Raw genomic sequence first — 27,125 nt, 5'->3', positions numbered from 1 at the left:
GAGGTGGAGCCTGGAGTGCGGCCATGTTGCTTTGGCAACTGAACTGCACTTAAGTCAGCAAAAGTGCACCCGGAGACAGGCCAACCAGCATAGGAAGCAACGCCATAGGGATACTGTAGGAACAGGCAAGTCTTTATATAATTTCCACACGTTGAGCAAGGGCTGCTTGATGTTAGGAGACACTTTGGCAGAGTATAAGTAATTGAAGGCATTGACTAGGTAATCAGCATTTACATGGGTGGTTGGTATCTAGGAAGGCTCTGCAGGTCCATAATCTTTTCTGTGGACCAAGTATTATAAAGAATTTGAATATTTCAAGAGTCCATAATCTTAGCAGCTTCAAATTTTTCTGCCCATGAACCAACACCAGAGGAAGAGCATAAGGAATAGTATGTGGATGAAGAGGTTTAAAGGGTAACTCCACTTTTATGGGCAAAAAAATAGCAAATAAAAAAAATATATAGCATATATAATTGTGACGCAAGTCATATTATAATTGAATGTTAATAAAAATGACCTTTCCTTTTTAATCTGCAGCTCTGTAATTTTCTGTAAGTCCAATGCAATATGGCAATCTTGAGGTGTTCTGTACTCAGAAAGCGCCCCAGAAATAGAATTTCTCGCTTGTGTGATTGGCTCACTGATTTTCCCAGAAGTCTACACTAAGATACAAGTCAGATTTTTGACAGGCCCTGCAAGAAGAAATTGGATTTTTGTCTTACTGTAAAATCCTTTTCTCTGATGTTCATTGACGGACACAGCTCCAGATCTTCTTGACCATTGGGTTATGCTGACCCCTACAGGAGTAGGACACTAGGCAGGAAAAAACTTTACCAAGCCTATGGGACAGTCCCTGGGGGTATACTCCCACTTGCTGCTATAGGCAATCAGTTTTGTTGCAAGCAGTGTCAGAAGAATATATTACCCAACTCAATAGAGGGGTGGGTGCTGTGTCCGTCAATGAACATCAGAGAAAAGGATTTTACGGTAAGACAAAAATCCAATTTTCTCTTTCATTCATTGACGGACACAGCTCCAGATCTTCTTGACCATTGGGACGTCCCAAAGCAGTATCAAACATGAGGGGTGGGAAAAACACAGCAGAAAAAAAAATCACCAAACGGCTAAACCTAGCCAACCAGGTGACAAGAACTCAACAAGGAACAACTGGAGCTCACCTGAAAAAAACACCCTCAGCGTCCGCAGATGCCAACACATCCACTTTATAAAATTTTGTGAAAGTGTGCACGGACGACTAGGTGGCCACCTTGCAAACCTGCACCACAGATGCCTGATGACGGAAGGCCCAAGAGGCACTAAGCGCCCTTTCTTGCAGAATGCGCCTTAACAGGGAAAGGAGGGAGGATCGTGAGCCTTAATAAAATAGGCCTGTACCACCGTCTGCCTGATCCATCATGAAATGGTTGCAGCAGACGCAGCAGAAGCAGCCAGCGCTTTACGAGGTCCATTCGTAAGGACAAATAGTCCGAATTCCTAAATGACTCAGTCACCGCCACATACACCCTGATTGCCTTACATTCCCTGGATGTGGTTCGGGCAATCTCTTTAGGGTGTTTAGGCTTAGGACACAAGGAAGGCAACACAATATCTTAATTTAAATAGAAACCAGAAACGACCTTAGGAAGGAACGACTGACAGGGACAAAGTACTACTTCGTCTCTGTGGACCATCAAACTATGACACCCTGCGTGCAGAAGTAATAGCCACCAAGAAGGCAACCTTCTGTGTCAAAGTGAGCAGAGGAATCTCACAAATATTTTCAAACGGCGGTTTCTGAAGAAGCGACAGCACCAAATCGAGGTCCCATGGAGGCAATGGGACCTCCCCTGGGAACCAAGTGGCGGACCCCCTGAATAACAATATGAATCAAGGAGTGCATAGCCAAAGGGCATTGAAAAAAAACTGCCAAGGCTGAAACTTGACCCTTGATGGTTCCCAGGGCCAAAATTCTAGCCACCGAAAAGGAACGGGGGGAAACCCCCCTATCCTCACACCACGCAATATACGCCTTCCAGACTCAATGATAAACATTCCTAAAAGTAAATTGCTAGCTTTTAACAGCGTGGGAATCACGGATTATGACACCCCCCTATCCTTCAGCACCTGGCTTTCAATAACCATGCCGTTAAAGCCAGCAACTGTAAAGCAGAGCCCTTGAGCCAGAAGATCTTCTCTGAGAAGGAGTCTCCAAGGGACGTCGACGACCACCTTTACCAGATCTGAGTACCAAGACCGGCGAGGCCAGTCTGGGACCACTAGGAAGACTGGAATCCCTTCTGACTTGATTCTTCACAGAAGTTTTAGGAGGAGAAAAAGCATATATCATACGATAATGGACCCAAGGGGCCACCAGAGCATCGACCAGAGGATCCCGAGACCGTGCTACAAACCTCTGCACCTTCCTGTTGAGACGAGAGGCCAACAGGTCCACTTCGGGAGTTCCCCACTGGAGACGCAGTTGATTAAAACCCCCCCGGATAAAGAGACAATTCTCCCTGGTCCAATGCCGACTGAGGTAATCCGCCTGCCAATTCTCCACCCCTGGAATATGCACAGCAGAGAGAGCTGATACAAAGCGTTCTGCCCACTGTAGAATGCCGGCAACTTCCCAGGCCACTAGGACACATCATTGACAGATGCCACAATCATGACCTTGTCCAATTGAATCCTGACCGGGCGCTCCTGCAGACAATCCGTTTATTGGGTCAGGCAAACTGATTGCCCAAAGTTCCAGGATATTTATTGGCAGTCTGGAGTCCTCCAGAGTCCAAACACCCTGAGCACAATCCGTGCCCAAGACGCCTCCCACCAGGACAGGCTGGCATTAATGTTGACCACCGTCCAGTAGAGGGGAAGAAAGGATTTTCCTTGTGGAAGACCCGGAGAGTGAAGCCACCAAATCAGGGACCCTCTCGTACCCCCGACTCAACATTGTCTAGAGACTGTGGATACTTGTCCCACTTGGCAAGAATCTCCCTTTGCAGAGGTCTCGTATGAAACTGTGCAAACGGAACCGCCTCGAAGGTGGAAAGCATCAGGCCCAGCACTCGCATACAAGTCCTGAGAGATGACCTCCTGTTGAATAACAGGAGCCGAATCGCATTCTGCAACTTCTGGAGTTTTTCCCCTGGAGGAAACACCCAAATTGAGGCCGAGTCCAAGGTCAGGCCCAGGTCCAGCTTGGTGGACGGAACCAGAGCAGTTTTTTGGAAATTCAGTTTCCTTCTGAACTCTTGCGGGTTTCTCAGAGTGATGTCCAGGTTGTTCTTCAAGGCAGTAGGAGACTCTGCTCGCAGAAGGAAATTGTTCAGGTATACCAGTACCGCAATCACACGCTGACGCAACAATGCTAACACCTATAAAAGGTAAGCGTCCTTGAGACATATGAGGACTCGAGGGCATACAATGCGATTAGAGGAGAAGCGTTTTAACCTCAGGCAATGTGGGGGGTTCTTTACTGTTAGGGCTACAAGATTGTGGAATTCTCTACCACAAGAGGTGGTTTCTGCGGGTAGTATGGTGGCTTTCAAAAGACTCTTAGACTTACATCTCAAGGATCAGAACATTCAGGGGTATGTGAGATGATTACAGCCACACACACCTACACAGGTTGAACTGGATGGACTATTGTCTTTATTCAACCTCACCTACTATGTAACTATGTAACATATGGAGGCCAGAAGATCCCCCTGATGAAGGGATGCCACTACGGACTCCATCCGGAATTTTTGTACCCGCACAAAACGGTTCAAGGCCTTGGGGTCCAAGATCAGGCAAACCTTTCCCTCCTTCCTGGGAACAGTAAACAGGTTTGAGTAAAACCCCTGAAAACGTTCCGAAACGGGAACCGGTACAATAACTTCTTGTAGAAGTAAATCTTGCACCAACCCGAGGAGACCGTGCAGGCGAACCGGGGATAAACCCAGGTTGGAAGGAAGGAAAGAACCTTGCCGGAAGCGACAAGTGAAACTCGATCTTGTAACCGGACCGGAGCAGCTCATGGACCCACGTGTCTTGAATCAAGGAGGTTCACGGGTCCAGAAAAAAGTGAAGATGTCTCCCCACCCCAGATACGGGTAACGGCACCCCTTCAGACAGAAGGCGGCTTGTCTGCGGGTCTGAAGAGACCCGCTCTCAGCTTACCAGACCAGGGCCTCTTGGAACCACTCAAGAGGGTTCAAGGAGATTTTGATCCCTTGTGCTGAGATTATGAAGAACAAAAGGGCCGCTTGTGAGCCGAGAAGAAAGGGCCATATTTGCGATGAGCCTCCTTGCTTCTTGTAGCCTGTGGGAGAAGAGTGCTCTTCCCCCCCGTAAGACCCTTAATGATCTCATTAATAGAAGCTCCAAACAGGCAATCTCCCACAAAGGGGAGATCAGACAGGACCTTCTTGGAAGCCTGGTCCGCAGACCAATGTTTGAGCCAAATCATACGCCACAGGGTTACTGCTGTTACAGATACCCTGCCAGATACCACATCCAGAGAGGCATCACAGATGAACTGCAACCCCTGGACCAACTGGTCCGCCAGCTCCGCGAGGTTAGGAGAAATCTGTCGCCCCTCGAAATCCTTAGTCTGGGAGACCAAAGTGGTAAACACTGGTCTAAGGATGGAACTGGCCATGATAAAAAGATGTCGGAGAATTTAGCTCTCTTGTCAAAAGGGTCTTTAAAAGACCAAGAGCCCACTGGAGGAAGGGTGGTTTAATTTAACCTGGAAACCTGAGAGTGCTCAACAGGTGGGACTGTAAGCATTTTTAACAGGGACTCTTCAACAGGGTACCTTCTAGTGAAACGCTTTGGCACCCCAACATTAAGTTTAGGGGAACCCCACTGACTCGTGACAATTTTGTCAAAATAGGCGGCAAAGCAGAGAAGAGGGAGAGCCATTTTACCCCCACAGGGACTCACCACACCGACCCAGGTATATCGCAGAGCGTTCAGCTGCACGCCATGCGGAAATCAGAGAGAAGGAGAAAGTACCGGAGTTGACACTAGAGGCCCACCGTCGATTCACTACACTGTAGGCTCCAAAAACATGGCCGCCTCTTTATTCAATGAGAAACTTAAAGAAAATGGCCACCGGACTACACAAACATGGCCGCCGATCGATTCAGAAGCCATCCACGTCAAAATGGTGGCTCCACACAGTTCCCAGGTACCCCAGAAATGAATGGTCAGGAGGGGGAGGGGGGGCCCCCGGCAGGAGCCCCCACCAGGACCCCCCCCCCAAAAAAAACATGTATGTAGCAGTCGGCGGTGCCCCCCCCCGGCCCCATCACCTGCTCTCATCCCCAAAACAGCCAGGACTGTATGGGCACCCCTAGGGGGGAGGTCCATAGGAGGACCCCGATAAAAGAGGGGGGCACTTCTGTGGGAAGGATGGGAACTCCGACCATCCTAGTGAAAGGGGGGACACTACCTACCACACCATGGAAAGACAACTGCATTATCTTGGAATGGAGGTGCTGCGGGTCAGAGGTATTCAGGCCGTAACCAGGTCTGAGCACCCTCACGAGATGTTAAACTTGCCGGCAAGCCCCTGTCCAGTGGGGCTATGTCGCGGCCGACCTAGCGCAGAGCTGAGATCAGGTCGCGCTCACTGGGTGGACTGGGGAGACCGTAAGTATCTAGAATATCCAGTCGCCCAGTCCGGCAGTTGATTGTAGTTCTCACAGAAAATAATAAAAGAGTAAAGAAATCAGTTAAAAAAAAGAAAAATGCTGGGACCAGAGATCCCAGCAAGGAACAAGGTCCTTACTCCTGACTAGGCAGAAAAAACTGAGTGCCTATAGCAGGAAGTGGGAGCATACCCACTTCTGACCCATAGGTGTAGTAATGTTTTTTCCTGCCTAGTGTCCTACTCCTGTAAGGGGCAGCATAACCCAATGGTCAAGAAGATCTGGAGCTGTATCCGTCAATGAACGGAAGAGAAAAGGTATTTTCTGGTAAGATACTGCCAACCGAAAAAAAAAATGTCTAAAGGATGCAGGCCTTGCAACTTTCCTCAGAGCCCTGATTCTGCAGCAGCTGGTTAATAATTATGAAACCACTCCCATTAGACTCACATGGGCACAGAGGAACAAACAGTGATTTCTTCAGAATAACAAAAGGAATCTGCAACAACGTTTGTTACAATCCTTGCACTGTACATACAGTAGCTCACCCAGAGGGGAATGATTTTTTTCTCCAACAAAAGTGGAGTTATACTTTATGGATCGGTGGAAATAATCCTTTTGACAATTTTGTTTGGACTAATGAATCTGGAAGCCAACTGGTAAGATAGTACATTAAGGGCAAGTGTTCTTGGTAAATTCCCATGACTAAGCCCTGTGGGCAGAGCTGAGGCTGCTTTCACTTTTTACATGATAGTTTTGTGCGATGTGTGGCTCCTGGGACTTTTTTCCTTCTTCATTGACTTTGTTAGGCAATAACCTGTAGAGTGTTGAGACCAATGGGCGAAAACATTGAGCTAAGCCCTACCAGTCCTTGATAGATAGAATAGTCTAAACTGCCAGACAGCTGATCGGTGTCGGACTTCCCAAACCAAGGTCGCTGCAGGAGAACAGTTTCTTAGTCAGGGATCACAAGCCAGGATTGATGCAGGAGAAGAGTTTCGTAGTTGGGGGCCACATAGCAATAGGAGGTAGATTGAGGCAGCGGAAGGAATAATATGTGGAACACAATAATCTGCCAATCAGGAACTGCAGAGGCATGGCTTAAAACAGGGGTGTCAAACTCAATTTCATTGCAGGCTACATCCGCTTTATGGTTGCCCTCAAAGGGCCAGTTGTATCTGTAAGACTAGAGGTCCAGAGCACCCCAACCCCCATACATAATATGTCAAAAGCCTCCCACCCTCAGAAGTCAAGAGCCTCCCCCCTGTCTTACATCACAGTGCACCCCCCCTTTACTTGTGCTGCTGCCAGGAAGACGCTGGGGGCGCAAAGTGCAGGGTCTGGAGGCGGACCAGAGGAGGGCTGGTGTCAGCTGCCAGAGTCTGCCCAATGCTTAGAGCAGGGGAGGCGGGGATGAGGTGGTGCTGCGGCTCCACAGAGAGGAACAGGATCTGTAAGATATGTTTTTGTCTCTCCTGCCAACTGCTGAGACAGGGGCAAATATGAGCCTCTCCACGGCTGCACAATGAAGCGCAGGTTCTGACGGAGGAGCTATGTCCTTCACTCTGCTGCCGACCAGGTGGGGGCGGAGATGAGGAGGGCGCCACAGCTGCAGGAAAGGTGGAAAGGCCACATGAAATGGCCTGGGGGACTGGATTCAGCTCAAATGTTTTACACATGTGATGCAATACATATATCTACTTTTACAAAAAAAAGGTTTCGTATTCATAAAGTTGCAGGTCACAGAAGAAAAACATAAAAAAGTGCAAAGCCTAATTTTATGTTTTACTTACTCTTAAAATGTCACCCATTAGTGAGCCTCTTCCAGGACCAAGTTCCACCAAATTAAGAGATTTTGACTTTCCTCCAGATATCCATTCACTGATACACCATATCCCAATTAGCTGAAATTGTAAACATATGAACAAATATCAGTTTAGCTAATTAGAAATGCACAGACTAATGGTTTAAGATCTCAGTAAGGGATTATTAAATAGGGAAGAATGAGAGAAAAAAAAAAAAACAACAACAATACTGCTTATTGCTTACATTTCCTCCTAAACATTTGTGGGGTAGGTACCTTTGCCTCTCCACCGTGTGCACAATTATTAGGCAACTGAGTATTTTAACCAAATCATCATTTTTATGCATATTGTCCAAATCCAAGCTGTATAAACCTGAACGCTTATTGGATTTAGGCATCTTAGGTGATGTGTATTTGTATAATAAGGGAGGGTGTGGCCTAGGGAGCTCAACACCCTATATCAAGGTGTGCATAATTATTAGGCAGCTTCTTTTCCTTATGCAAAATGCACCAAAAAAGAGGTTTAACTGACTCTGAAAAGCCAACATTTTTTTTTAAATCTTTCAGAGGGATGCAGCACTCTTAAATTGCTAAGATATTGGGGCATGATCACAGAACCATAAAATGCTTTGTTGCATATAGTCAACAGGATCTCAAGAAACATGTTGAGAAAAAAAATTTGCAAATTAACTGCCAAAGATTTGAGAAGAATCAAACGTGAAGCTACCAGGAACCCATTATCCTCCAGAGCTGTCAAATTTCAGAACTGCAATCTACCTGGAGTGCCCAGAAGTACAAGGTGTTCAGTGCTCAGAGACATGGCCAAGGAAAGGAAGGCTAAAACCCATCCCCCACTGAAAAAGACACGTACGTTGAAACATCAAGACTGGGCCAAGAAATATCTGAAGATAGTTTTTCCAAAGGTTTTATGGACTGATGAGATGATAGGGACTCTTGATGGACCATATGGATGGGCCTGTGGTTAGATCAGTAACAACTCAGACTCAAGGTGGAAGTGGGATGCTGGTATGGGCTGGTTTTATTAAAGATGAGCTAGTTGGACCTTTTCAGGTTAAAGATGGACTCAAAATCAACTCCCAAACCTACTCCCAGTTTTTCTTTAAAACAGTGGTACAGGAAAAGGTCTGCATCTTTCAAGAAGACTGTGATATTTATGCAGGACAATGCTCCATTGCATGCATCAAAGGTACTCCACTGCGTGGCTAGCCAGTAAAGGCCCTAAAGATGAAAGAATAATGACATGGCCCCCTCCCTCATCTGAACAAAACCCTATTGAGAACTTGTGGTCCCTTCTTAAACAGATTTGCAGTGAAGAACAATAGTACACCCCTCTGAACAGTGTATGGGAGGCTGTGGTTGCTGCTGCACAAAAAGTTGATCATCAATAGATGAAGAAACTGACAGACTCCATGAATAGAAGGCTTATGACCATTAGTAAAAAGAAGGGTGGGTGGCTATACTAGTCACTGATTTTTTTTTTTTTTTTTTCTATTAGGATATGTTTATTAGAAAATTTTGAGTGTTTTTTTTTTTTTTTGTTTTGATCTGTTAAAATGACAAATAACAAACAAGTGAGATGGGAAAATCTTTGTTTTTTAATTTAATGAATGAAATGCCCAATAATTCTGCACACATAGATATTCTCCTAAGAAAGCCAAAAAAATCACTTTTACTTTCTTACATTTTCAAGTTTGAGGTTAATTAACATTTCTGATTGACCGAGAGCACTATAGTTGTTCAATATTAAAAGTAATTCACAAAAATGCAGCTTGCCTAATAATTGTGCACAGTGTAAAGCCGGCCATACATGGATCGAAATTCGGCTGGTTCAGGAGGGACCAGCCAAATTTCGATTCATGTATTGGCAGGTTAAGTGTAACCACCAACCAAGCCTGTTGGAAAATGTTCTCTCGAAAAGGAGCCTGCCCGCTGTCAGATTACAATAGTGCGATGGGAGGGATGCCCCTATCCACATTAAGAGTGTCAATGGGGGAATCAAGTCATTTTCTTTTGTTCAACCGGCTTGTATGTATGGCCAGCCTAAAGCTGTTCTGCGTGTGTTAACTGCTGAATGTCACTTTATTAGTATCTTATTCCCTCATCCTAATTTATCTTTCACAATGAATGGTTCCATGCAGCAATCAATATATTGCAGCAGTGCTGTAAAAAGATAACTTTGTTATCTTTGTTGTTCTCTTGTTGTAAAAGGTAATTTTAGGTACGGCTGGTATATGGCGCAAACTTTGTTTACGTTAGTTTGATTGTAAATGTTAGGTTAGGATAGCCAAAACTTGTTTAACAGAAGCCTTCCCTCTTCTTAAGAAAAATAACAACCCTCTACTGATAGACTAGTAAATTTGAATAGAAGCATTAATTGTCTCTCTGTACCACTTTTTTTGTCCAAAATGTTGCTATTCATTTATGCAGATTTTCCTTCATTTCTGGAATTCTTGTTACCATACGGACGGTTCCTGCTGCAGTATCTGCTTTTTGTCTTTTATTAAAGTGTATGCAATGGATTCTTTATGGTTTTGGATGGAGTAGGGAAGGGCTAAACACTTTGTCACGTTTCACTGCTATGTCCCTTCATATCCTGGTGTCATCTGTCAATAAGACAGAAATGAGAAGTTAAAAATGTAAGTTGTCTTTAGAGCAAGAGCTAAATAAACATCCTCCAATGGGAACATCTTTTCCTGTGACAACACCCTAGGATAGGAATTTTAGTCACTTGGGAGAGAGTTCCTCCCATTTCTTAAGAACATTTCTACAGCAGGACACAGTAAACAGTAACAAATTATGTCTAGAAACAAAGCTTCAGCGTCATAACCTGTACAGTTGAAATCACCCATAATAACGACTGTATTTCTGCTTGCTTCCTGTTTATGGTTTAGACTTCAGTAGTAGCATAATTTAGATCACTGCAGCTAATAACTTCATCTAGTTTATTATATGGTCTCTAGGTTGTCACAGTCTTCACAGATTTAAATGATAGCTCATGGTATATATGATTTTACAAACTCTTTATCTTTACTTCTTTTCTATCCTTTTTGAACCATTATTACCATCCACTTTTTTTTTATCCAATTATGACTTCAATCCAACAAGACTTCCGTTATCAACACTAATTTAATCAACATCGATGATCAAATCAATAACAATGATCTGGTCATACAGACAGGAATGAGCCGCCTCCAGGCATACCTGCCCTAAATGTATCCAGTGCTATATAAAGTCCAATATGGAGACTGTCATAGACTAGGGTTAGGACTATACTATACAGAGAAGCGTTGATAGGGCAACGCACCTTCCACATAAAAATTTGCAATTGTGCAACCAAAACCCGTTTTTACTGCAAATTGTGTAAGCTGGTAAATAAATGTGTTCAGTGTTAGGTCCTTCTACATGTACCCTACCTTAAAATCTAGTTCTAATTTTCGATGGTTTCGTTTTTTTTCCATTTACTCAAATGATTAAGGCTCCGTTTCCACTATTGCGACTTGTTGTGCGACTTGACACATGTCAAGTCGCACAGCAAGTCAAAAGCCATTCATTTCAATTTGGCCCGTTCTTACTGCTGCGACTTCAGTCTGAAAACTGAATTTTTGTAAGATCTTACCTGTAAAATTCCTTTCTCTGAGTCCTCCGACAGTCGCCGCCACTTCATATTCATCAATAATGGGGTTATTGACCTTTGCTCCGCAGGAGTAGCTAGGCAACAAAATAGTTAATATCAAAGCTTTTAGCATATCCCACCCCTAGGGGGTGGTCCCCTCAGTCAATACCTCCCTGCTTCCTGCATTCCCAACTCAGTTTCAGTAGCATAGCAGTAGAGTACATAAACAAACCCCAAAAGAGGGGCGGGGGCGGCGACTGTCGGAGGACTCAGAGAAAGGAATTTTACAGGTAAGATCTTACAAAAATTCAGTTTTCTCTTACGTCCTCCGACAGTCGCCGCCACTTCATATTCATCACTAATGGGGACGTCCCATAGCAGTGTAGACATGAGGGGTGGGAAAAAAAGCAGCCGCGCCTAAAGCAACGCAGTACCCACATCAGAGAAAAGAACCTTACCAAGGTAAGAGAACCAACTGGGCAACAGGAAAAAAACGTGCTCAACAGGAGCCACAACCCAGGAAAACAAGTAACCTAGGGATAAAGACATCCCAACAGCCAAGGACCCAAAACAAGGGGCCCTAAGGCACTGCCGCACTTAGAACCTTGCGGCCAAAGGAAGCATCCGCCGATGCCTGAACATCCACCTTGTAGAATTTTGAGAAGGTGTGAACTGACGACCAAGTCGCCGCCTTACACACCTGGGCCACAGAAGCCTGATGACGATAGGCCCAAGACGTACTCAGAGACCTGGTAGAGTGCGCCTTCATAGGGAAAGGGGGAACCTTCCCCTTCAAAGCATAGACTTGCACAATGGTCTGTCTGATCCATTTGGCGATGGTCGCAGCCGACGCTGCCATGCCCTTCCGAGGACCTTCTGGAAGAACAAAAAGAGAATCCGACTTGCGAAAGGATTTTGTCGATGACAGGTAAACCCTGATCGCCCTAACAACATCCAAGGAATGCAAGGCCACCTCCCTTGGATGCTTAGGCTTCGCGCAAAGCGAAGGCAAGACAATGTCTTCATTGAGGTGAAATTCAGAGATCCTCTTCGGAAGAAAAGAAGGGTTAGGTCGTAAGACCACCTTATCCAGGTGAATCACCAAGTAGGGAGAGCTGCAGGACAAGGCCTCCAGCTCCGACACCCTGCGAGCCGAAGTGATTGCCACCAAAAAGGCAACCTTCTTAGACAAGAGAGACAACGAGATCTCCCTGAGCTTCTCAAAGGGAGCATGTTGCAATACGGACAGAACAAGGTTCAAGTCCCATGGAGGTAAAGGATTCCTCCGAGGAGGAGCCAAGTGACGCACCCCTTGAACAAAGGTGCTAACCAAAGAATTAGACGCCACAGGGCGTTGAAAAAGAACGGCCAGCGCAGAAATCTGACCCTTAATCGTGGCCAACGCCAAACGCTGGTCCACTCCAGTTTGGAGGAAAGCCAACACTCTCGATACCGAGTATGAGCGAGGGGAATACCCCCTGGACTCACAACAGGCAAAATACGCCTTCCAAGTACGGTAGTAAATCTTCCCCGAAGAGGCTTTTCTAGCCTTGATCAAAGTGGGAATGACCTCAGGGGAGAGACCCCTATCCTTCAGGACCTGGCTTTCAACAGCCAGGCCGTTAAAGCCAGCGACTGTAAAGCAGGATGGAAGATCGGTCCTTGAGACAGAAGATCCTCTCGAAGAGGCAGACGCCACGGAGCGTCGACTGCCAGATTCACGAGGTCTGCGTACCAAGACCGGCGAGGCCAGTCCGGTGCTACCAGAATCACCGTGCGCGGTTCCGAGGCCAACCTGCGAAGGAACCTGGACAGCAGCTGAATCGGTGGAAAGGCATACATCAGACGATACTGACTCCAGGACGTCACTAACGCGTCTGAGGCGTCTGCCCGAGGATCGCGCGTCCTTGCTACGAACCTTTCCACCTTGTTGTTTAGACGAGACGCGAACAGGTCCACTCCACATCTGGGGACCCCCACCTCGCGCACAGCATCTGAAAGACATCCGGGTGAAGGGACCATTCTCCCTGGTCCAGGGTCTGGCGACTCAGATAATCCGCCTGCCAGTTCTCCACTCCCGGAATGTGAACCGCCGTTATCGCCGGGACGTGCGTCTCGGCCCAAGACAGAATGTCGGCCACTTCCCGAGCCGCGCGGGCACTCCTGGTGCCCCCTTGGTGGTTGATGTAGGCCACCGCTGTGGCATTGTCCGTCTGCACCCGAACCGGACAGCCTTGAAGCCTGTCCGTCCAACGCAGAAGGCAGAGATGTATTGCTCGCAGTTCCAGAATGTTGATCGGAAGGGAGGATTCCTCCCCCGACCAAGTTCCCTGGGCGGACAGAATGCCCAGGACACCACCCCAGCCCGACAGGCTGGCATCCGTGGTGATCACCGTCCACGACAAAAGACGAAAAGACTTGCCCCCCCGACACCGCCGGGGACTGGAGCCACCACAAAAGACCCCTTCGGGTGAGGCGGCTCAACGAAATCCGCAGATCCAGAGATTGCGGACGCCGTCCCACTTGGCCAGGACCTCCGCCTGAAGATCCCGTGTGTGAAACTGGGCGAAGGGAATCGCCTCGAAAGCCGAGACCATCAATCCCAGACACCTCATACACGTCCGGAGGGACGAGCACTGATTGTCCCTGAGGGACCTGACCTCGTCCTGAAGTGTCCGGAGCTTGTCTTCCGGCAGGAAGACCTTCGCTTGAACAGAGTCCAGTATCATTCCCAGGTAGGGAAGACGAACGGACGGACACAACGTTGACTTTGGGAAATTTATCGTCCAACCGAACTCCTGCAGAGTCTGCATCGTGATGGACAGGTCGTTCACCAGGCCCTGACTGGTCGCAGACCGAATCAAGATATCGTCCAGATACCCCAAGACAGAGATGCCCTGGGCTCTCAGTAAAGCCAGGACCGGCGCAAGCACCTTGGTGAAAACCCACGGAGCCGAAGCGAGACCGAAGGGTAACGCCACAAATTGGTAGTGATCCTCCGCAATGGCCAATCGAAGGTACCTCTGGTGACCCTCGAAAATTGGAATGTGAAGATACGCATCCTTCAAATCGATGGAGGCCATGAATTCCCCCGGAACCAGGGCAGCCACCACCGAGCGCAGGGATTCCATGCGAAACTTGCGAACCCGCACAAAGTGGTTCAGAGCTTTCAAGTCCAGAATCGGACGTACCTTGCCCTCCTTTCTGGGCACAGTGAACAGATTGGAATAGAACCCCCGAAATCTGTCCCGATGAGGCACCGGAACAACCACTCCCTGGGCCCGCAGGTCCCGCACCGCCAGGTGCAGATCCCGCAAGCGCTCCGGAGTCAGCTGAAGGTTTGAGGGGAAAAATCTGCCCGCCGGCCGAGAGAGAAACTCGATCTTGTAACCAGATCGAACGATTTCCTGAACCCACCTGTCCCGAATGCGGTCCAGCCAGGGTTGAAGAAAACCGAGCAAACGTCCCCCCACCCCAGAACTGGGTGAGGGCGTCCCTTCAGGCCGTATTGTTATGGGCAGCGGACCCGGACTGGCCGGACTTCTGCTTACCCGTCCACGGCGTCTTCTGGGAGCCTTGGCCCTTGAAGGGCTTGCCCTTATAGTGCGACCGAAAGGCACGAAAGGATCCCTGAGAGGGTCTAAATGAGGCATTCTTCTTACCACGAACAAACTTATTCTTGTGAGTCTGGGGCAAGAGAGTGCTCTTACCCCCAGAAATACCCTTTATCAGAGTATCCAAAGATTCGCCAAAAAGGCGAGATCCCGCGTAGGGCAAATTAGCTAAAGTCTTGCGAGAAGATTGGTCAACAGACCAACATTTCAGCCATATCAGTAGACGGTTCAATACCGCCACACTTGAAAGACGCGCAGCCAAAGGGACCAGATCTAAGTCCGCATCACACAAATACATGACACCCTGATGAATCTGATCCACCATAGCCAAAGTTGTCGGCGGGGCAGAGTCAGCCATCAGGGTGCGCCTGAGCACCTGCGTCCAATCTGCAATAGCCTGGGCTGCCATAATGGAAGCAAAAATCGGCTTCAGCATAGAGCCAGCAACCGTATAAGAATGACGGGCCAGAGACTCCAATCTCCTGTCCGTAGGGTCCCGGAAAACCGGGGTATCCTCAGCAGGGATCGCAGTGGATTTATTTAAAATCGCCACTGCATGATCCACCTGAGGCGGCACACACCAGCGCTCATCAGTGGTGGGTGTAAATGGATAACGCAGCTTGAACCTACTCGGCACAGCAAAAGGCTTTTTTAAATTGCGCCATTGCTCATCAACCGCGCGCTGAAATTCCGTAGAGCAAGGAAAAACCTGCGATGTTTTGCGTTTCCTTTGCGTCCCATAAGAGGACATCAAAACAGGAGGACATGGTTCATCCTGCAAATGCAGCGTTTGCTTGATAGAAGCAACCAACTCATCCATGAGTGCAAGCTCTTCAGACGAGCCAGGGGGAGAATTATCAACCCCTTCCACCTCAGCCTCCCCCTCAGACCCCACAAGGTCTAGAGATGAGTGAGACCCTGAGAAGGGCACTCCAGCCATAGCAGCCCCATCGCCCTCTGAATCAGAGGAAATAGACACTCTGGGCCGTTTTGTGGATCGAACAGCCACCAGCATCTGCACCTGAGCAGCCAAATTTGCCACAATAGTAGCCAGATCAGCCCCCTCGGGGGAAGCAGCAGCCCCTTGGCCCCCCACCAAGGCGGGAGGAAACTTGCAATCCTGAGAATCCATGCCCCAGTAGTATTAGGAAAAAAGGAGTACTGCCCCTTTAAGATCGCGGCGAGTGTAGCCCACCGCACCCACTGAATACACCGACCCCCACAGGGAGAAGAACACTAGGCAAGGAATACAGGAAAATGGAAAGGTAAAAACCTGGAGAGATCACACAGGCTGCTGCCACCGATCGCTGTCGCAGAGCAAAAGGAAGTGATGCAATGACTGACCGCCCCTGTAAAGCCTATGTAAGGCTACACAAACATGGCCGCTCGGCTGAGGACTTCATAGGCAAATAGAAAATGGCGCCGACATGTGGCCTGATCGATCGCCGCCAAAATGGCGGCGTTTGGCGCCAAAACGCCGCGCCTTACCACACAGGACCAGCCACCATCATTCTGCCGCAAAAAAATGGCGGATCGCCGCAGCGATCGCCGCACAGCATGTCCAAACCCAGACTGCTTCATGTATGCACTCAGCAGAGCAGGAGAGCCCCCCCTCGCAGCCCACACACAGGCAGTAATTCCACACAGGAACTGACAGGGAGCTCAGCAGCCACACAGACATGCAGGGTCACACAGTCCCAGACTGACACCCAATAGACAGGTCCCCACATAGAGATACACTTACCAGTCCGGATGGCGTGGGGAGCCTGCTCCAGCGACCAAAACGCTGTACTGAGGACAGGGAGTGTCGCAGCCGTGACGCAATGGAACTGCGGTGCGAAACCGCAATGGCGTCCAGTAAGGTAGCCACCTCACAGATAGCATCCCTGCAGCGAACAGGGATGGGTCGTTCAATGTGCCAGGGAAACCTGTGCTGAACGCTCGATGGCAGGCTGGGAAGCCCCTGGCCCTGAGCCCTGGGATCCAGGGTGGCCAGTCCGAGACCCAGCTCCGCACGATCATCTTCATCAGAAGAAGCTAACTAATGCTGAAAATAAACAGCTAAGTAAAAGAAAGAGAAAAAAACTCCAAATAAAATCAAAAAGAGAAAGAAGCTGAGACTGAGAGCCCCAGCACAGGAACAGCCAGCCTACTCCTAAGCTAGGCATTAGAAACTGAGTTGGGAATGCAGGAAGCAGGGAGGTATTGACTGAGGGGACCACCCCCTAGGGGTGGGATATGCTAAAAGCTTTGATATTAACTATTTTGTTGCCTAGCTACTCCTGCGGAGCAAAGGTCAATAACCCCATTAGTGATGAATATGAAGTGGCGGCGACTGTCGGAGGACGTAAGAGAAAAGTAGTTTGTGCACTACTTTTGGGCCGACTTCAGTGCGACTTCCTTCTATAATAAGGGACAAGTCGCACTGAAAGCCGCAAACAACTAACACTACGAAGTCGCGCTAGAAGTAGCACGACTTCGTAGCCGCGATAGTGGAAACGGAGCCTTAAAGACTTTTGGTTTTTGCATACATTTTACATTTTCAATGACAATAATTTAACAATTCAGGCAGTTTTTAGGATCTCCTTAGTAATGCCCACTTCACTAAATTCTTGTTTCTATCCCCCATTCCTCTAGGTCCCTCACTACATTTCTGTGCCTGTTCTGTCATTCCCCTGGTTAATAGGGAGCAAATGATTTAGAACTGCTATGCATGAAAATATATCCCCAATATCAGCCAAGCAGACACATATTTCAGGACTAGCCTTCCTAGCACTCTTCCTCTTTTCGTTTAATCAGTACAGTTGTCGTCCATAAATACAATACAAATACATTATATCACTTCCAAAATTTTACTCGGTCATACGAAAGTTTTTGTAACTTTAGCATCCTCTTATTTAATAAGGGATTACTCAGAAACAGCTTATAATAGAGTTTCCTTTACTCGTGATGCTCCTGTTTAACTGTGTCCTTGTTTTAGTTTAAATATATAGATATTGGAGAAAAAACAAAACAAAACAAAACAAAAAAAAAAAAAAAAAAAACAAAGTTAGGTACCTGTTAACATTTTCTAGGAAGTCTTCTGGCAGCATCTTTCATAGATAGTCAGGTTGAAAAAAGACACAAGTCCATCTAGCATATGATCTGAGAGATAGGGCTCCTCTCACCTGCAAACAGGAAATACAATTGTCCACCAAAAAGTTTACGTATACCTGCATGCCTGAGCGATATAAAAGTACCCACAGAACAACTGGTAACCTAAATGCCTTGATTCTGCTTTAAACTGACACTTTGGACAGGAACGAATGATGCTCTGGAAGACTTCCTAGAAAATAAGTTACCAGGTACCCAACTCTGTTTTCTCAAGTTGCCTTTCAGGGCAGCATCTGAGAAGATGAAGCAAGGAATACTAACTAGGGAGGAGTTACTGCCTGGAGCACTTTCCTTCCGAAAGCTTGATCCTAACTTGACAGGTGGTTGATGCAGAAAGGCCTTACGAAGGTTTTAAAGCTCAGCCATGCCTCGCTGCCCTGCAGATCTGCTCCAGTGTTGCCCCTGTTCTTTCAGCAACAGAGGAAACCCAGGCCTTGGTAGAATGAGCTGTGATCTTGCTTGGAGGAGCAAGACTTTATGCTGGACATACCAAGGTTATGGCCAGCTTAATCCATCTTGCTACCATGCTTTTTGGAGACCTAATGCCTTTAATTAGCATACAAATACAAAACAACTAGGACTGTTGATCACTGTCAATCCTTGGTTCTTTCTAGGTAGGCTATGAAGATCTTCCTGACGTCCAACTTACAGTATATGTTTCTCTTTTCCTGCTGTCCAATGAGGCTGGGGGGGAGGCAATGACAAAGTTTTGTGACCTGTGATAGGCTGAAGGGACTTTAGGTAAGAAAGCGGGGTCTGGAGAGGGAACTATTTTTTCTAAATGAATTGAGCAATATGTTTACAGCATAGAGATAGTGCCTGGATCTCCCTCACTCACCTAGCTGATACCAAGGAAACGAACAGTACTATCTTAAGCATGAGGAAATTGTCATTCCTCTAATTATTTAAACGGGGCTGAAAGGAACCCTTGAAGAACCGTGGATTTGTCCCATACCGGACACTTCTGGTTTGTTTTTGGTTTAGATTTCCCTATGGAGTCGTTTTATAAGTGGGTCATCTGCTAACTTCGTATCGAAAAACAAGGAAAGGGCAGCTACTTGGACCTTTAGGGCCTCAGGGGAGAGTTTTTTTTTAATCCACACCATCCTGAAGGAAGTCTAAGACCATGGGTACAACTTCCTGCTTCATTCCTCCTTTCTGCAGACGAGGCAATAAACTTTTTGCAGAATTTTTGTATATAGCCCGGGTGAACTTTTCCCTGGTGGCCAGTAAGGTGTTTACAACCTTATATGACAGCCCCCTTTTCTGCAGCATTATCCTCCCAGCAACCAGGCGGAAAGTTGAAATTACTTGTTATGTTCGGATTGGTCCATGTGTTAGGAGATTCAGTGCGAGCTGTGCAAGTAGATGCTATCGCTGGGTTCAAGTTTGGAGCCCCTGCTTACATAGGTTTGTCTGGTTGAAAAAAGACACAAGTCCATCTAGTTCAACCAATAAAACAGAAAAAAACACTCAGTGTTTTTGGGTATCAGTCTATCAGCACGGCGCATCTTGACTTAACTTCTTTGCAAAAAAAAAAATCCAAATCTGTCAGATTGCGAGGGCATCTCCTGTGCACAGCCCTCTTTAGATCACCCTACAGATTTTTAATCGGATTCAGGTCTGGGCCATTCCAAAACTTTAATCATCTTCTGGTGAAGCCATTTCTTTGTTGATTTGGATGTATGCTTTGGGTCATTGTCATGGTGAAAGATGAAGTTTCTCTTCATGTTCAGCTTTCTAGCAGAAGCCAATATTGACTAAGGCCGCTGTTCCAGCTGAAGAAAAACAGCCCCAAAGCATGATGCTGTCACCACCATGCTTCACTGTGGGTATGGTGTTCTTTTGGTGACGTGCAGTGTTGTTTTTGCGCCAAACATATCTTTTGAAAATATGGCCAAAAAGTTCAACCTTGGTTTCATTGGACCAAAACACATTTCCCCACATGCTTTTGGGAGAGTTCAGATGTGCTTCTTTTTCAGTGTAACAAGAGATATATCCCAAAAAGACAAAAGACCCTGGGCATACACAATGCACATGGCAGTATCTCTCTCTATATCTATCTATCTATCTATCTATATATACATACACACATAAATACAGTTGTGCTCATTCATAAGTTTACATACTCTGGCAGAATTTATGATTTCTTGGCCATTTTTCCGAGAATATGAATGATAACACAAAAACCTTTCTTTCACTCATGGTTAGTGTTTGGCTGAAGCCATTTATTATCAATCAACTGTGTTTACTCTTTTTAAATCATAATGACAACAGAAACTACCCAAATGACCCTGATTAAAAATTACATAGTTACATAGTTAGTGAGGTTGAAAAAAGACATCAGTCCATCCAGTTCAACCTATGATGTGTGTGTGTGTTTGCTTTTAACCGTACATTGTATACCCCTGTATGTTGTGGTCTTTAAGGTGTCCATCTAATAGTTTTTTGAAACTATCAATGCTCCCTGCAGATACGACTGCTTGTGGAAGAGAATTCCACATCCTTACCGCTCTTACAGTGAAGAACCCCTTACGCACTTTAAGGTTAAACCGCCTTTCCTCAAGTTTTAGTGAGTGGCCACGTTTCTTATTGTATCTCCTTTCTCTGAATAGTTTGTTCCTTATGCTCGGGTCGCCAGTACAGTATTTGTACATTGATATCATATTCCCCCTCAATCGTCTCTTCTCCAGAGAGAATAGGTTCAGTGCTTGTAGTCTTTCCTCATAGCTGATGTCCTCAATTCCCCTAATTATTTTTGTTGCCCTTCTCTGGACTTTCTCCAGTTCCAGCACATCCTTCCTGAGGACCGGTGCCCAGAACTAGACAGCATACTCCAGATGTGGCCGGACAAGAGTCTTGTAGAGCGGGAGAATAATCTCTTTATTTCTGGAGTGAATCCCCTTTTTTATACATCCCATTATTCTGTTGGCTTTGCTTGCGGCGGCTTGGCATTGCATGCCACTGCCAAGCCTGTTGTTTACCAGTACCCCCAAGTCCTTTTCCATCCTAGACTCACCCAGAGGTTCCCCCCCTAGTGAGTAGCTTGCTTTCTGGTTTCTGGCCCCCAAGTGCATTACTTTACATTTTTCAACATTAAATCTCATCTGCCATGTAGTTGCCCACCCCGTTATTTTGTTCAGGTCCGCTTGCAAGGTTTCCACATCCTGCATAGAAGATATTGGCATGCCTAATTTAGTATCATCCGCAAATACTGAGATTGTACTAGATATCCCCTCCTCCAGATCATTTATGAATAAATTAAACAGGATTGGCCCCAGGACAGAACCCTGGGGGACCCCACTTTCCACACCCGCCCAATCCGAGTACTCCCCATTAATCACCACCCTCTGTACTCTCCCCTGGAGCCAGTTCTCTATCCAGGTACTCACCCTATGGTCCATACCTACCTTCCTTAGTTTGTACAGTAAGCGTTTGTGGGGAACTGTGTCAAAGGCCTTTGCAAAGTCCAGATACACCACATCCACAGGCTTTCCTTTATCTAGGTGGCAGCTCACTTCATCGTAGAAGGCTAATAGATTGGTTTGGCACGAACGATTTTTCATGAATCCGTGCTGATTACTACTTATAATACCGTTTTCATTACTAAAGTCTTGTATGTGGTCCCTTAACATCCCCTCCAAAATTTTGCAGACTACTGATGTTAGGCAGACCGGCCTATAGTTACCCGGGATATATCTCGGCCCCTTTTTAAATATTGGTACCACGTTGGATTTTTTCCAATCAGCTGGCACCATACCCGTCTGTAAACTATCCTTAAAGATCAAGAATAATGGTCTGGCAATCACCTGGCTGAGCTCATTAAGAACCGTCGGGTGCAAGCCATCCGGTCCCGGGGATTTATGTTAAGTTTCTCTAGTTTAGCTCTAAGTCTATCCTCTGTTAGCCATGGTGGCACTTCCTGAGGTGTATTATTTAGTTCGGCCTTACAAGCAAGGTTCGTGTAGACCCCCGATTCCTTTGTGAAGACTGAAGAGAAGAAATTATTTAACACTTCCGCCTTTTCTCTGTCCTCAGTTGCCATTTTTCTTTATCATCTTTTATGGGGCCAATGTGCTCTGGCCTCGCTTTCCTACTGTTTATATACTTAAAGAACTTCTTGGGGTTCTTTTTACTCTCCTCCGCTATATGTCTCTCTTGTTCTATTTTAGCCACCCTGATTTCATCTTTACATTTCTTATTACACTCTTTGTAGTGCTTAAATGCTGCCAATGACCCCTCAGTCTTGTATTTTTTGAAGGCCTTTTCTTTAGCTCTAATATACATTTTTATGTTGGAGTTTAGCCACCCAGGGTTTAGTTTTGCTCTTTTAAATTTATTTCCCTGTGGAATGCACTGGCCCACCCCCTTGTTAAGTATGCTCTTGAAGCACTCCCATTTTTCCTCCGTGTTCTTTGTTCCCAGGGTTCTATCCCATTTGATATTTTCTAGCAGCGAGCGCAGTTTAGGGAAATTGGCTCTTTTGAAATTCAGTGTCCTTATATTACCCTTGTGTTTCCTATTACTGTAATTAATACTGAAACCAATTGACCTATGGTCACTGTTCCCTAAGTTGTCCCGTATTTCTATATCCGTGAGCAGGTCTGTATTGTTGGTAATCAGTAGGTCAAGTACTGCATTGTTTCTTGTCGGTGCATTCACCATCTGACCCATGAAATTGTCCTGCAAAACATTTAGGAACTGCCTAGCCTTGGCTGAGTGCGCGGTTCCTTCTGCCCAATCTATATCCGGATAATTAAAGTTTACATACCCTTATGATTTTGGCCTGATAACATGCACACAAGTTGACACAAATGGGTTTGAATGGCTGTTAAAAGGTAACCATCCTCACCTGTGAGTTGTTTGTAATTAGTGTGTGTGTGTATATAAAAGGTTAGTGAGTTTCTGGACTCCTGACAGACCCTTGCATCTTTCATCCAGTGCTGCACTGACGTTTCTGGATTCTGAGACATGGGGACAGCAGACGAATTGTCAAAGGATCTGCGGGAAAAGGCAGTTGAACTGTATAAAACAGGAAAAAATATACAAAAAGATATCCAAGGAATTGAGAATGCCAATCAGCAGTGTTCAAACTCAAATCAAGAAGTGGAAAATGAGGGGGTTCTGTTGAAACCAAACCACGGTCAGGTAGACCAACTAAAATTTCAGCCACAACTGCCACGAAATTCGTTTGGGATGCAGAAAAGAAAAACCCACAAATAACTTCAGGTGAAATACAGGACTCTCTTAAAACATGTGGTATGGCTGTTTCAAGATGCACAATAAGGAGGCACTTGAAGAAAGATGGGCTGCATGGTCGAGTCGCCAGAAAAAAGGCATTACTACACAAATGCCACAAGTATCCCGCTTACAATACACCAAACAGCACAGAGCTTCTGGCACAAAATCATTTAGAGTGATGAGACCAAAATTAAGCTTTTTGGCCACAACCATAAATGCTACATTTGGTGAGGAGTCAACAAAGCCTATGATGAAAAGGTACACCATTCCTACTGTGAAACACCGAGGTGGATCACTGATGTTTTAGGGATGTGTGAGCTACAAAGGCACAGAAAAATTGGGCAGAATTGATTGCAAGATGAATGCAGTATGTTATCAAAAAATACTGGAGGAAAATTTGCATGTATCAGCCTAGAAGCTGTGCATGGGACATACTTGGACATTCCAACATGACAATGATCCTAAACAGAAGGCCAAATTGACCTGTCATTGGCTACAGCAGAATAAAATTAAGGTTCTGGAGTGGCCATCTCAGTCTCCTGACCTCAATATCATTGAGCCACTCTGAGGAGATCTCAAAACGCGCAGTTCATGCAAGACAGCCCAAGAATTTACAGGAACTGGAGGCTTTTTGCCAGGAAGAATGGGAAGCTTTACCATCTGAGAAGATAAAGAGCCTCCTAGCTCCACTTCCTGTGTCGGCGGCCGCTATTAGAATATACCTCCGCAAGATGACAGGATGCGCGCGCACCCGTGACGCGTCATCCACGGCAAACCGGAAACGGTCATCAGTTACGCAATCACGCATAAACTGCGCATGCACGAGGGGTATAAGAAGGCCGGGAATCTGAACATGGCGCCACTTCCCTCTAGCTGAGGGACTGTGAGGACGTCCGGACCCGCTCACTTGGATTCCACTCTTTTCTAACTCCTGGACACCTACCTAATTGTGAGTATACCACAATGCAAATACATGCATTGATGGTATTTTCCTATCTGGAAAGATATAATTAAGCTCCTCCTGTCCATCCACTATTAGAATGAACAGGACCAGCCGGACCAGCACCCCCTAGTGGAGGCCACTGGAACTTCATACTATATATTTCCAAAGTAAGTGTACAACAAGGATAAAACCCATTGAAAGAAAACTATTGGTTCAAACCTAAATCTAAGCACTTCCTCTTATATACAGATCTGACCAGACACGGGACGGTATAATTCCCCTCCCCCCCTGGCCCAAGGACAATATATGGCCAGTAAGTACTCACTAAACACAACTTGTATATGAAGCAATATCAAGTAAACACTGAATATTTATATATCATATATTATATATCCCAGTAGCAATGTCCACTTGATTCTTATGGGGACTTGAGGACCGGAAGCAGGCCCAGGAACAAAATACTCTTACTTTTCAAGTATGTACCGGATTATGTGACCAACATGAAACAAATGTTTCCAACTGGTCTAACATAATAATATATACTTATACTATTACTTAATATATTCACAGAGATGGCTGACATAACTTCCTTGATAAAGGCTTTTTTGCCGAAACGCGTAGGAAACCTGAATACTCTCCCTATAAAGATCCAACGCCATACAAGAAGCTTGGACCAATAGAGAGATATTATTGTCACCCTACCACTATGTCACTTCTTTCATACTCTCTTTCACCTTCACCTATGAGTCTATAACCCATACACCTTATATATTATACCTGTTGTGATTTCAACAAATATATATTTACCTACCTTGTATGTTTATACAAAATAAATCTCATTTTATTATATTCAAAATATGATTCAATGTGTTAGCCCTTTAAAGTCCCATACTCTGACATGAGGCACCAAAACCCTCCCTTTCAAGATAAAGAGCATCATCCACAAATGCCACAAAAGACTTCAAGCTATCATTGATTTAAAAGGGGGCAATACAAGGTATTAAGAACTGGGGTATGTAAACTTTTGATCAGGGTCATTTGGGTAGTTTCTATTTTTATTAAGATTAAAAAAATAAATAAACACAGTTGATTGATATAAATAATAAGAATAAATGGCTTCAGCCAAACACTAACCATGAGTGAAAGAAAGGTTTTTGTGATATCATTCACATTCATATTCAAAATGGCCAAGAAATCATAAATTCTGCCAGGGTATGTAAACCTATGAGTACAACTGTATATAGAGAGAGAGAGAGAGAGTGACAGAGAATAAGATCTGTTTCAAAAAACAGGAAAAAAAAAAAAACAGATTACTAGTATTGTTTAAAATAAAAAGGAATAAGAAGCAAAATAAAAAGTCAACAAGGAAAATTGTCTTTAGGAATTCAACAATTCATGCCAAAATTAAAATGTATGCTTTTGTGTAAATAACATTTGTACATTTTGAACCAATGGATAACAGATAGATTTTTCCTACAGCTTACCTGTAAAATCCTTTTCTTGGAGTACATCACGGGACACAGAGCAGCCATAATAACTACTACGTGGGTTATGCGCGACCTATATGTGAATGGACACTGGCAGATCAATCAAACAGGAAGTCCTCCTCTATATAACCCCTCCTACACAGGAAGTACCTCAGTTTTGTAGCAAAGCAATGAATATCCCAAAGAAGAGGGGGAGGGACCTCTGTGTCCCGTGATGTACTCCAAGAAAAGGATTTTACAGGTAAGTTGTAGAAAAAAAAATCAAATTTTCTTTACCGTACATCAAGGGATACAGAGCAGCCATAATAATTACTATGTGGGATGTCCTAAAGCAATGCCCTTGAGGGGAGGGAGACCAAATCACAGAAACTGCTACCTGAGGAAGACACATTCTGCTGCCCGTAACATACTGTGGCCAAAGCAGTATCCTGGTAAAATTCTGTGAATGTATAAAATGAAAGACCATTTAGTGGCCTTAAACACCTGAGCCACTGACACCTGATGGTGGATGGCCCAAGATGCCCCCACACACTTTGTAGCAAGCGTTCTCACCAAAAAGGGGTGGGGAGCTTGCCCTTTCATGCCATAGGCTTGAATAATTAACTGGCGGATCCAAAGGAAAAAAAATAAAAAAGGTATTTTGGAAGCCTCCTGCCCTTCCAGGGTACTGCTGGCAGCACAAACCAAGGATTCCTAACCTGCGCCGAATATTCAAGTAAATCCTGACCGACTGAACTACTTCCAGAGTATGCAGCGATCTTACTTCTGCTAACTGAGGATTAGAAAAGAAAGGCAAGACACTGTCCTGATTGTGAAGTGAAAACTAGAAACCGCTCTAAGCAAAAAAGATGGATGAGGACGTAACATCACCTTATCATGATGTTAGACCAAGAATAGGTTCTTGTATGAGAGCGCTGTCAGCTCTGACACTCCACTTGTCAAAGTGATAGCAACCAAAGAAGCCACCTTCTGAGTCAAAGGAATAACCGTTTCTCAAGATGGTTCAAAAGGTGGCCTCTGCAAGGACAGTGAAGAGGAAATTCAAGTCCCAAGGACACAAGGGTGGCCTGACAGGCGGGACTGTCAGTGTTACACCCTGTACGAAGTTTGACTCAAGTAGTGAGAAACAACAGGCTCTAGAAATAAAATGGATAGGGACGAATCTGACTCTTAATGGTATTTAAAGCTAATCTCACTTCCCTTCCCGATTGGAGAAAGGAAAAAAACTCCCACTCACATATCTGTGGGTGCCACTTCCTGGTGTCACCCCAGGAATATTTCCAAGTCCTGTAATTGAAGCTCCTGAAGCTGGCTTCCAGGTGCTCAATAGAGTGGTGATAACAGGACTCAAGACCATTAGGTCCAACTGGACTGGAAATGTCCAAGGCTATGTCAGAGTACCAAGCCCTCCTGGGCTATTTCGGCTAACACTATTATCAGTGTTACCACCTCCCGATTTTTTGCAAAGATGCGGTAGTAGTCAACACAGAGGGAAGGCATCAATTAGGGAGAACTGGTCCCTGAGGTATTACCAGTGCATCTACCCCTATTTCCAGTGGGACTCTCGTCCTGGACACAACCTGTCCAATTTGCTGTAGGACTTGGAATCC

General features: G+C 45.7%; 1 protein-coding gene across 3 annotated transcripts in view; it reads right to left on the bottom strand.

Moving 5' to 3' along the window:
• The window catches only part of NDUFAF7 (NADH:ubiquinone oxidoreductase complex assembly factor 7), an 88,696-nt gene that overhangs the window by 34,386 nt on the left and 27,185 nt on the right, over positions 1-27,125 (bottom strand). For all 3 annotated transcript variants that reach the window (XM_082251212.1, XM_082251213.1, XM_082251214.1), the window contains one exon: positions 7,433-7,543. In XM_082251212.1, the coding sequence (XP_082107338.1) occupies positions 7,433-7,543 (111 nt within the window). The remainder of the gene's footprint in view (positions 1-7,432; positions 7,544-27,125) is intronic.

The sequence above is a fragment of the Pelophylax lessonae genome (genome assembly GCF_965119305.1).
Source record: "Pelophylax lessonae genome assembly, chromosome: 3".
Taxonomy (NCBI): domain Eukaryota; kingdom Metazoa; phylum Chordata; class Amphibia; order Anura; family Ranidae; genus Pelophylax; species Pelophylax lessonae.
The sequence above is the reverse complement of the archived record's forward strand: the minus strand, read 5'-3'. Positions and strand labels throughout refer to the sequence as shown.